The sequence below is a fragment of the Trichomycterus rosablanca genome, chromosome 20 (genome assembly GCF_030014385.1).
Source record: "Trichomycterus rosablanca isolate fTriRos1 chromosome 20, fTriRos1.hap1, whole genome shotgun sequence".
Taxonomy (NCBI): Eukaryota; Metazoa; Chordata; class Actinopteri; order Siluriformes; family Trichomycteridae; genus Trichomycterus; species Trichomycterus rosablanca.
The window spans coordinates 3,935,095-3,948,021 of NC_086007.1; the positions used below are offsets into that span (position 1 = coordinate 3,935,095).

At 42.0% G+C, this 12,927-nt stretch overlaps 1 protein-coding gene across 1 annotated transcript in view; it reads left to right on the forward strand.

Annotated features, from left to right (window-relative positions):
• Positions 1-448: 448 nt before the first annotated feature.
• The window catches only part of dchs1a (dachsous cadherin-related 1a), a 136,020-nt gene continuing 123,541 nt past the window's right edge, over positions 449-12,927 (forward strand). Inside the window, 1 exon segment of the mRNA XM_063017327.1 lies at positions 449-2,173. Coding sequence (XP_062873397.1) covers positions 500-2,173 — 1,674 coding nt within the window. The 5' untranslated portion in view covers positions 449-499.

Sequence of the window (12,927 nt, forward strand, 5' to 3'; positions counted from 1 at the left end):
TGGAACCTCCATTCTGTGCTAACAGTTGTTTCTTATCTGCTTACAACAGACACATTGCTTATCTCTGTACTTCAGACTCCCGGCCACACTGCAAGCACAATATAACTAAGGATTTAATGCACAAAACAGCATAAAACTAATATTCAGGTGATATCAAACATAATATCTAAATTGTCCATAACAGCTGCTTGGTTTTTATATGAGTACTCTGACTTTCTTCCTTAGAAGTGTGTGTGTGTGATGTCCTCAGTGTTTTTTTTTAAGCTGATATCAAAATCAAACTAGCTAAATGTCCTTTTGCTCAGTTCACTTGGTTGTTAACTCTAACTAAGGTCGTATTTTGTGCTTTCAGGTTGTGTAAGAAGCAACCGAAATGAAGAAAGTGCTGACAGGAACGGGGAGGACAGTAATGGACCAGTTCAGTCGCCATTGGACGTTGGATAGGAGGCTTCTAGTGCTCCTCTGCGTGGCTCTCGAACTCTTTACAGTTCACTCGTCCATGGTGCCAGGTACGCTGGAGCTGCAGCTAGACGAAGAGCAGCCAGCGGGTACGGTGATCGGGGACATAAGTGCCGGCCTGCCGCCGGGCATCACGGCATCGCTTTACTTCATCTCTGACCATGAGGGAACAGGTGTCGGTTCAGACCTGGATATTGATGAAAGCACAGGCATCATAAGAACAGCGAAGGTTTTGGACCGGGAAGTACGAGACCGCTACAATTTTATCGCAGTGACCATGACTGGTGTGACGGTGGACGTGACTGTTATAGTCAATGACATTAATGACCACCGGCCAGCCTTCCCCAGGCAGCGGGCTTCCTTCAGGATCCCTGAACAGACCACCATCGGAACTAAATTTCCTCTCGAACCTGCCTTAGATGCCGACCAGGGACAGTTCACGACTCAAGGCTACATCATAACAGAGGGGAACGATGGTCAGGCTTTTCTTCTTGAAACAAGACGAGGCTCAAATCAAGTGCTCTACCTGGACTTGGTAGTCAATGCCATTTTGGACAGGGAAAAGAGGTCATCCTATACCCTCTCCTTGGAGGCTTTTGATGGCGGAACTCCAAAAAAGACAGGACGGATGATTCTGGATGTGACCGTTCAGGATGTTAATGATAATGCGCCGGTGTTTAACCAGAGCCGGTACCACGCTATAATCTCTGAAAACCTGCAGCCAGGAACCAACGTACTTCAGGTCTTTGCTTCGGATGCTGATGAGGACAACAATGGCCTTGTGATCTATGATATTAACAGAAGACAAAGTGACCCTGAGAGATGTTTTGCCATCAATTCTCAGACTGGTGTAATAACTGTCAACAAGCCCTTGGACTATGAGATGAAAAGAGTCCATGAGCTGGTCGTCCAGGCACGGGACAATGCCACTCAACCTGAGGTCACCAATGCCTTCGTTACTATACACGTCAGGGATTACAATGACAACCAGCCCACTATGACCATCATTTTTTTGAGCGAAGATGGCTTACCACGCATATCCGAAGGTGCCCAGCCTGGCCAGTATGTAGCACGGATCTCGGTTACAGACCCTGATTATGGAGAATACGCTAACGTTAATGTGTCGTTAGAGGGTGGAGATGGGAAATTCGGTCTGACCACTAAGGACAACGTCATCTATCTAATATGTGTAGACAAGATTCTGGATCGTGAGGAACAGGACCATTATGAACTAAGGGTCATGGCTACCGACTCTGGAACCCCTCCCTTACATGCCGAGTCTTCGTTTACCATCCAGGTCACGGATGTTAACGATAACCCTCCTTTGTTCGACCAACCGGAGTACACCCAGGTGATCCCGGAAGTCGTCTTTCCAGGGAGTTTCGTGCTTCAGGTTACAGCACGGGACGAAGACCAGGGACCGAACGGTGAGGTCCAGTATAGCATTAGGCACAATCTGAAGACTCATTCTGACTGGTTCAGCATAGATGCCATGACTGGCATCATCACTACCCTTACCCAGCTGGATTACGAGACGGACCCTACTCCTAGTTTGATTGTGGTGGCTTCAGACAGGGGTAGACCTCCTCTGTCCTCCACTGCTGTGATCAGAGTCATCCTGCAGGATACTAACGACAACGAGCCAGTTTTCGGGAGCAAGTTCTACAACGCTTCGATTAAAGAGAACACTGCTGCCGGGACTTGCTTCATGGAGGTAGGACGAATCCTTTTTTCTCTGCTGTGATTCCCTCATTCCTTTTAATCTCTGGTCGTTATAGATGGCGGACGCTGCCCTCTGTTGTATTAGCGCGGGCAGTGATATTTATATGAATTGTAATAAACTTAACAAGGTGTAAGGAATTGAGCAGGAGTGTTATAGCCTGGAAAAATCAGGAAAATCTTATTATTTCGACATCGTATTTGCACTAGGATAAGCCTAGCCATGCAGAAATACCATCGTGCCAAGGCATTTTAAATGTAAGTTTATGGTAAATGGTAAGTTAATTTATGGCTTAATTCCTTGATAATGTCCAACCAAATAATCAAGACTAACATTTTACCAGATACTTGCTGCTGCACCTACGCACATTAAGCACAGCCTATCTGATTAACCTGACCACATTTACATATATAAGGTGTGTTATCATGGTAAGCTACATCTTTTAGTGGTATTTTAGAGGTAAGTTCTGGAGACCTGGAATTACAAGTTACCTGACATCCTCTGGCTAAAAGGATTTGCTCTGTATTGGTTGCGCTTATCTTTATTTCAAGGATCCAGAATACAGAGCAGCGCTGGATGCTGCATTAAAATGAACAAGTCAAGATAACAGTGTGACTCTATCTTAAAATGTTCTGTAAAAAGAACAGCTTTTAATCTGACCAACATTCTTTAGTTTAACGTTTAACGTGGTGCAGGACAACGAGGTGAAAGAAGTGTGTAGCTGGGTTTATCATCTGTGCCCATTGTGCCCGCTTCCTCTTTTTGCATACTGAGCCTCAAGGCCTAGTAGTGATGCTTTCAATAGAAATCGTGAGCATTCATTTTGTTGTGATAAAATCATATTAATTATTAATAATTTTTGATTTATTACATACAAAGCCGAAATGTAGTGTCTGGTATTCAGAAGCTAAACCTCTGAGAAGAATGATCTACATGACCATCTCTGAGGTCCTGTAATGTGGCCTGGTAACCTAAACGTTAATTATAAAGGTTAAATGTGATATTATTCTTTACCTGACATCAAATACTCATATTATTTGAATTCATAATCCACAAGAGAACCACGGTTTTAACACCGTACTGCTAGATGTGCAGAAGTTTGTAACTGTGTGGTGAAAACAACCACCCTTGTATGCTTGCCAAGGCCGGGCTCCAAAGGCAAGCTGTCTCTTGGACTCTGCCATGACTGGACGCCGTTGATAGGAGCTGTTACAGAGCCCGAGAGCAGTTGGGAGCAAGATGATGCACAGACTGACTAAATCCATGCCAAACTCACAGCCAAGCATCACAGCACGACACTTGAGGAGTGCCGTCTCTCATCAAAGATCCGTACACATGAAGTTCCGTTTTAAGCATTTTTTTACTCACCCACACAAATTCTCAGCTCAGATATCATGACAATAGGTGTACTGTTATACAGCAAGTGGTTTAAAATAAGTGTGATATTATTTGCACTCTAAATCATTTGCATTATCATAATTTCATCAACAGTCAAACCGTAATACACAGATTAGGCATAACATTATGACCACCTTTCTAATACTGTGTTGGTCCCCTTTTGCTGCCCCATACACAACAAACTGTGATGCTCTGTGTATTCTGACACCTTTCTATCAGAACCAGCATGAACTTCTTCAGCTATTTGAGCTACAGTAGCTCGTCTGTTGGATCAGACCACACATGAATCAGTTTCACTGTTCCTTCCTTAGATTACTTTTGAAAGATACTGACCACTGCAGACCGGGAACACCCCACAAGAGCTGCAGTTTTGGAGATGCTCTGACCCAGTCGTCTAGCCATCACAATTTGGCCCTCGTCAAACTCGCTCAAATCCTCACGCTCGCCCATTTTTCCTGCTTCTAACATCGACTTTGAGGGTAAAATGTTCACATGCTGCCTAATATATCCCACCTACTAACAGGTGCTGTGATGAAGAGATAATCAGCGTTATTCACTTCACCTGTCAGTGGTCATAATGTTATGCCCGGTTGGTGTATGTGTTATCAATATTTGTTGATTTATTTAGTGCAGGGTTGAGCCAAAAATGGGTCACAATAATTAAATAAACGAATTTTAACAGGCGCATAAACACGAAATGAACTTGTACGCGAACACCCCCTTGTGGAGGCTTTATATTACACCTTGAAAACCACAGTGGGACCAGATTGCCACAATTTTTATTAAGTTTAATTTGTTTTGTGTTTTGTTTTAATGCATTGTTTGTGTTGCCTGGGTTGCGGTAAAATCATGGACAAAATGTGGGTCCCTTGAAAAACAACCCTGATTTAGTGTATCCACCTACATAATTTATAAAAAATAGTCTCAGTAACTGTAATCATGTGCTTATTCTTAAGTTTTAATTTTAATTTAGCATTGTTAGCATTTTAGTAACTGTCTTCAGTAAATCATTACCAAAAAAATGTGTGTATGAATTGAATTCCACCCCACATGGGGTTCTCATGAAGAAAAAGAGTTGTTTCAAGAGTCGTACTTGAAACACTATTTAATAAAAAAGGACCCAGCTGGTCTGAGAAGTTTTGTGCTTGGACTTTTCGCCAACTCACATTCACCTCGCTCTCCAACTGAGGCATTGGTCGCTTCCAGCATTTAGACTGACGAGCGTTTTCTATTCTAACCATGTAGCAGCTGCATAATTGATACACTTAGACTTGCTTTTCTTAATAAATTGAATAAAAAGGGCTGTGAACAAATTGGAGTGTGGTGGCTCGGCAGGTTTCTAATGCACAATGAGCCAGGAAGGGCTTTTGTACCGTTTGAATTCATTGAGTACCCGGCACATAAGCATGGGCTTGTTAGTGCTCGGTTAGTGCTCCGTTTTATTCCTTTAGCCCCTCACTTTTATGTGCATTCAGTTGAAGACACTCTTACTGCGTCTGGTACAATCATGAGGATTCGATAACCGTTCCCTCATGGTAGGGTTTAGCTGGGGGGCTGGGAGGTAAGAATTGCCCCTCTATAAGCTCAGGTGATGGCAGATTAGACTGGCTCCAGTGGAAAAGTGAGACTGGGAGCCCAAACAGATGAAGAGGGGAAATGAATAGAGACAAGCCACTGCCCAGAGTCTGAAGGTCATTTCTATTCAGTATGGAATCTTCCTTCATCTTTGTGTTTCCAGGACTGTTATCTGATCACACTTCATTACTCATTAGCGGAGTGCGAGAACGCACCCTCAGCTGCCGGACCGGTCCTGTCCTTGCAAAGTGAAAAGTATATGGCAAAGTGAAACAATTGGTCTAGTTTTTATTGAAAGGGAATCCCTCAGCACTCCATAGTTTTGGACAAGCTCTGCTTTTGCTAGGGGCCCCTTTGGCATACAGGCATATAATATTCTCTCAAGGAGCAAGAACAAATAATGTATTGCTCTGTTCATTACTGAGATGGAAGCTCTCACTACTGGCTCACTGCCTGGATAGGACTTCAATTTGTTAGGTCATTATGATCTACACTCCATTTTATCAGCTCCACTTACCATATAGAAGCACTTTGTAGTTCTACAATTACTAACTGTAGTCCATCTGTTTCTCTGCATACTTTGTTAGCCCCCTTTCATGCTGTTCTTCAATGGACCACCACAGAGCAGCTATTATTTGGGTGGTGGATCATTCTCAGCACTGCTGTGACACTGACAGTATGAGTGGATCAGACACAGCAGCGCTGCTGGAGTTTTTAAACACCTCACTGTCACTGCTGGACTGAGAATAATCCACCAACCAAAAACATCCAGCCAACAGCACCCCGTGGGCAGCGTCCTGTGACCACTGATGAAGGTCTAGAAGATGACCGACTCAAACAGCAGCAATAGATGAGCGATCGTCTCTGACTTTACATTTACAAGGTGGACCAACGAGGTAGGAGTGTCTAATAGAGTGGACAGTGAGTGGACACGGTATTTAAAAACTCCAGCAGTGCTGCTGTGTCTGATCCACTCATACCAGCACAACACACACCAAGATGGTCATGTGCCTTTAGTTTCTGAACCAGGTCTTTCTTCAACTTTAGTGTGAGAACCTGCCTTCAGCCCAGAAGGTCTTGGAAAGGCACCATTTCTTCCAGAGACCAGATCATACAAAACTTTACTATCTATTATTAGTTCTGACAGACCATTTTTCTCTGTCTGTGGGCATCCAGGTCTTTTTCTGAATACATTTCGTTACTCATGAGGACAGGGTAAACACGTATCTTCAAATCAAAGGGTCTTTTATCACTTCCATTGTCGCAGATTTCACCTCACTATCAAAGCTCTCATTATAAAGCAAACAAGTGCTCACTGATGAGACTTGATTTTGATTGGAGAATTTTCTTCCATCTGTGGCTATTCAGAGATTTCTTCCAGACAATAGGCCATAATTTTACCTGCAGTTTTAACATGGTAATTTACAGGGTTACACTCGTTCCCAAATTTGTGTTTAAGATAGAACTCTCAGCTCAAAGACTTTTGGGAAGGAACTGTTATTGCCAGGAGATCGTTTGCTACCTGAGATGTAGCCAATTACGTCTGTATAGACACCCATCTGACCAACAGCTCCATTGAGACCCGAGCCCAGATCTTAGCAGTGGTGAGAGGGCATAATGTACAGCTGGTATATTATTTAAAAGAAAGTTTAGATAGTCGGAGGTAAGGATGTAACGAGTCACCACAGTACAGTCAATAACCCATTCAAAAATTCCATGATTCAAATCGATTTGACATGTACTCTATGCACCTCGCCTGGTTGACGTCACCGGCGCTATACGCCTGGTTGCCAGATTCGGGGGTTTTCAGCCAAATTGGGCTTAATTCAAAATTGTTTTGCATAGTTTGTACCTACCTCAGAAATAAAAGGACATTCATGATTTAGATAAATAAAAGATAAATAATAAAGAGAAATAATAAAAGGAAAATGTTGTCATAATTTGTCTTTAATTTCAGTTTTAAAAATCTGGAAAAAAACGTATCGGGAAACCCATCGCATCGTGGGTAGAGTGTATTGTTACACCCCTTGTCTCAGGTGAGTTGGATCTGACAAGACACACTTCTATGGATCTCCAGGACTGGTATCTTATCATCGTCTGCGTTCAGGCCGTGAGTTCTTTGGCTCTTTGAGAAGATAGTAGATGTTTGTACGGCAAAATGAAATATTGTGGTTTTGTTCTAGTCATTACAGAATAGGAAACCTCTCAGCTTTCATCGTTTTTTTTTACAGCCCTGAAGATGCTCGCTGTCTGCTTTGGTACCCCTGTGGTGTAGAGAAACTCTAAGCTTGTTCAGTCCTTGAAAAGAGATCACTTGTGTTTCATTTATCATCCTCAGGCCCGTGCACTGAGGAGAACGCTCTGAAGTGTTTTCTTTGGTTGAAGGATATGGTGCATCTACAGGTCTTGTAGCCAGTGGGGTGTCCTTGTTCTGGACAGTTTGGAGTATATCATTCGTTTCGCCGCAGACGATGCGTTTGCTTGTGACAACAGATTTCAGAGTGATGCTGACTTATGATACGAGCTCTTCAGACTCTTTCAGAAGGGAGGATACATTGTGTGGGAAAGTTAGAGTAAAAAATGCCTGTGAGAATCACTTTATAGAAGTAAATATAAAAAAACAGCTGAGACGATAATAAAACATAATACAGACCTCTTCCGATTCATTTGTTTAAGTTTGAGACCAGTACTGTTTCTTTCTAAATCAGTTTTCAAAGATGAAACAAGTTAATTATGTGTCCCAGAGCTCCAAAAACCATTATGCTTGGTTTGGCCTGTATGGTGATGATTTACTCTGGAGCAGTCCTTAAGAAATGAGGTTTGCAACGCCTATAAACATTTGTGGTTGGACTGGGCTTTAAAACTGAACATCTCAGAGTGTTAAGCTTGAAAGCAGAGTGCTTGTTGGTCTTCCTTTTACAACCATGGAATTTATTTTACACCCTAAACTCGCTAATTCTCATGAGGGATCAAGCGATCCCACAGACATTGAAATGCTTTTGGTAAAACTGTCAAATGTAGAATATTTAAGTCTTTTAGTCCAGCCAACTATTTTGTGTTTTTGACAAACTGCAAGAAAGTGTTTTTGGAAACACACATTGTTTTAGCTCACAACTGAATTCTAATGTGTTTGATTTAGCAGCCGGTATTATTTAATGATATACGAATTAAGATGTGATTAACTTGCTAGCAGCCATAACGTTCTTTACAATTTCTAACCAAGATTTTTGTAACCAGATGTTTGTAAAAAATAATAAAAAAGACAGAACTGATGAATTCTGGGAGTGCTGAGTTGGTGCAGTGGTAAAATATGCTAGTCCACCAGTGCTCAGATCTTAAACTATCAGCCAGCCAAGCACCTACACAGACACACGATTGGATGTGGGCATGCATTTATGGACAATACGACGAGGGACAATAGAGATTGATACGTGACTCTCCATGCACGATGCAGATCCCCATATGAAGGTGAAGATGTGGTTGGTACTGCACACGTGTCTGAGGGAGGTGTGATTGTTGCGACCCTTAGTGGTCAAGAGTGACATGTCTGCAATGTTCAGGTAATTGGATACATTAACATTTTATCCAAAGCGACTTACAGTACTGTGACAGTGTGTTGTCCAAGCAATTAAGGGTTAAGGGCCTTGCTTAAGGGCCCAACAGTGGCAACCTGGCAGTGGTGGGGTTTGAACCAGCGACCTTTTACTTACTAGTCCAGTACCTTAACCCCTAGGCTGTGGGGGACAAATGCATATTTAGATTGTAAGGGCAGGTCCACATATTTCACTAGCTCTGTATAATGATATAAAAAGGACTTTAATTACGATAAATTCTTGATAATTATAGGACAAAACAAGTAGTTTGGGTGGCGCAGCGGTAAAATATGCTAGCTCACTACTGCGGGGATCCAGGGTTCAAATCCTTAGCTGTGCTACTGGCCAGTCGGGCGTCTACATACAGACATGATTGGCTGTGTCTGAGTGGGGAGAGAGGTCGAAGCTCTGTGATGGATTAACGTCCTATCCGGGGTGTGTTACTGCATCGCAGTGGTAAAAAATAAAGTGAAATGACAAAAATAAAACCTAAAGATTAAATAAAGAATAAATGCTTTGAAGATATTTGCTACATTGTAGGATTAAGAAGTGAAAGTTCTGTTTATGCTGCATACGTAAAGGCTGGTTGCTATTTGTGTTTAAAAGAAACTTGAACCATTGCACCTGGTGGCTGATAGGGTGGCACGGTGGCTTGGTGGGTAGAACTGTCGCCTCACAGCAAGAAGGTCCTTGGTTCGATCCCCAGGTGGGACAGTCCGGGTCCTTTCTCTGTGGCGTTTGCATGTTCTCTGTGTCTGCATGGGTTTCCTCCGGGAGCTCCGGTTTCCTCCCACAGTCCAAAGACATGCAAGTGAGGTGAATTGGAGATACAAAATTGTCCATGACTGTAACTACGTACTGTTTCTGTCATGAATGTAACCAGTGTGTAAAACATGACGTTAAAATCCTAATAAATAAATAAACTGGTGGCTAATAATAATAATAATAATAATAATAAAAGCTTTTAGCAACAGTAATGTATTGGAAACAGCAAATATTAACCCTTTTCACTTCTGCGTCATGTTATTTTATCAGTGTAAATATTGGAGACAAGGCTAAATGTTTGGATAAATCACCATGTTTCAGTATTGTAAGATGTTATCATGTAGAGGAAGAGTTGGTTCTGAAGCCCTGGGAGACCTGCTGAAGGGCTACAGGAACAGAGTGGAAGTCTGTACGCCTCATTACACAGGAAATGCGCTACCATATGGCAGATGCTTCTTGGTCAGATGTCCATTCCATTTAGTTTTTTACATCAGAAGCGTTTTTATCTTTATGATTTAAATTTGTTCTCCTGATATGCACAGACCTGATCGCACCGGATCTTCATGTTAGTGGTATCAATTAGGCTTGTTTCTTTACAAAGACCTCGTAATTACAATTTAATCTACTTTTTGTCGTAGTGTTGTCAATAAATTTAACGGGATTTATTTATCTTGGCTTTATTGTTCTTTTAACCTACTACTGTATATTTAGGGTACTATATTTAACCCACTATATTTAGGGTACTATATTTAACCCACTATATTTACGGTACTATATGTAACCCATTATATTCAGGGTACTATATTTAACCCCCTTATGTGTTTAGGGTACTATATTTAACCCACTTTATTTAGGGTACTATATTTAACCCACTATATTTAACTTATTATATTTAACCCACTTTATTTAGGGTACTATATTTAACCCACTATATTTAGGGTACTATATTTAACCCACTATATTTAACTTATTATATTTAACCCACTTTATGTAGGGTACTATATTTAACCCCCTTATGTGTTTAGGGTACTATATTTAACCCACTATATTTAGGGTACTATATTTAACCCACTTTATTTAGGGTACTATATTTAACCCACTTTATTTAGGGTACTATATTTAACCCACTATATTTAGGGTACTATATTTAACCCACTATATGTGGGTACTATATTTAACCCACTATATTTAGGGTAATATATTTAACCCACTATATTTAGGGTACTATATTTAACCCATTATATTTAACCTACTATATTGAACTCACCACATTTATCCCACTATATCTGAGATAAGCTGTAGTTTAACTGAAATGTTAGTCACATTTACATTTTCAGCATTTAGTAGACACTTTTATCCAAAGTGACTTACAATTGAGACTGTACACACTGCAAGCTTTTGAGGGTTAAGGGCCTTGCTCAAGGGCCCAACAGTGGCGACCTGGCAGATGTAAGGTTTGAACCAGTGCCCTTCCAGTTACTAGTCCTGTACTTTAACCGCTGAGCTACCACTGCCCATTTCAACATTTCAATTGATACACGCATTTCTACCACTGGACGGCACGGTGGCTCGGTGGATAACACCTGGATCCTGGGTTCGATTCCCAGCTGGAGTGGTCTGGGTCCTTTCTGTGTGGAGTTTGCATGTTCTTCCCGTGTCTGTGTGGATTTCCTCCAGGTGAACCGGTTTCCTCCCACAGTCCAAAGACATGCAGTCAGGTTAAATTGGATATACTAAAAGTGTGAATGTGTGTGTGTGTTTGTGTGTCTGTGCCCTGTGATGATTGGCAGCCTGTCCAGGGTGTTTCCAACCTTTTACATTTACATTTACAGCATTTAACAGACACCTTTATCCAAAGCGGCTTACATTACAGCTACAGTCTGAGCAATTGATGGTTAAGGGTCTTGCTCAAGGGCCCAACAGCAGCAACCTGGCAGTGGTGGGACTTGAACCAGCATCCTTCTGATTACTAGTCCAGTAACTTAACTTTGCCCAGTGAATCGGACCCACCGCGACCCTGAACAGGATAATGAGGTGCTAAAACAGACAGTGGATGAATTATAAATGCTAAGCGTGTTCTATACTGTGCCGTTATACCACACACCTCTCGCTCACCACACACCACTCCTTCAGTTAGGAAGTGAAGCAGTTCTTTTTCTCTGTCAGGTTTTATGCCAGACAGCGTCTGAGTTCTCGCCACTTTCCACACTGTCTCGAATAAATTGAGCTTGGAAGCAGTTTGTTATGAATTCTTTTGGAATAAGAAATGGGAAATAGAACTTGATGCCCGGACAGCTGAACATTGGCGCTTTTCCTCCTGGATGTAAACAGATATTTCAATTATAAGGTTTAAACTAAAGATGTTGTAGCTTTGAGAATTGGTTAGAATATTTAATTTCAGATGCATTTGGTCTAAAAGGATATCACATACCAGATGGGGGTCAGTTTTTAAATTATTTAAGTAAGAATTATTAAATAGTATTGCTACGAATAGAGGAATAAAGTGTTTGGGGGATAATTTCATTCATTCATTCATTCTCTGTTTTACCAGTGCTTTATCTTGGTCAGGGTTGCGGTGGGTCTGATTAATTGGCCGTAAGATTGGAAGCATCCCAGACAGGTTGCCAGTCAATCACCAGTAAAACACACACACACACACACACACACACACACACACACTTTACTCTTAGGTCAATTGTAGTAGCTCCAGTTGCCTGGCCTGACTGCATGACTTTGGAGGAAACCGGAGCACCCAGCGGAAACCCTCACTGACACAGGGAGAACATGCAAACTCCACACATTAAAGACTCAGACTGCTCCTTGTGGGAATCATGCAAGTAGCCCTGCGATGGATTGGTGCCCTGTCCAGGGTGTCCAGGGGATTAACCAGCAGCCGTTACACATGTTCCTCAGTGCTACCGGACTGACCGTCTTCTGTTCCATAGAGGCTTTATGATTACACGTCTGGTTTAGGTCCTCTCTCTCTCTCTCTCTCTCTCTCTCTCTCTCTCTCTCTCTCTCTCCCTCTCCCTCTCCCTCTCCCTCTCTCTCTCTCTCTCTCTCTCTCTCTCTCTCTCTCTCTCTCTTTGTTCCTGCTAACGGCCATGCCAACTCTACCTCCAGCTCCAGCTGTGGTTTAAGCTCTGTATTTACACAGCGAAGGCAAATTGCAGGAAACGTGATGTGCTTCTTAATGTGTTAGCAAATATAATACTTCCTCATGGGCTTTTGGTGAGGCTGCGTTAAATGTGGACGCACGTGGAGACTTGGATATGTCACAGTTTTTCCATTTAAGGAACCTAAGCTCATGCAAAATTCATAAGAATTGGAATCAGCAGCGCGAGATGTGGTTGGATTTTTTGAAGGTTGTAAGTTGTATATGGTTTTGAACCTAACATTACATTTTCTTCTAATGAT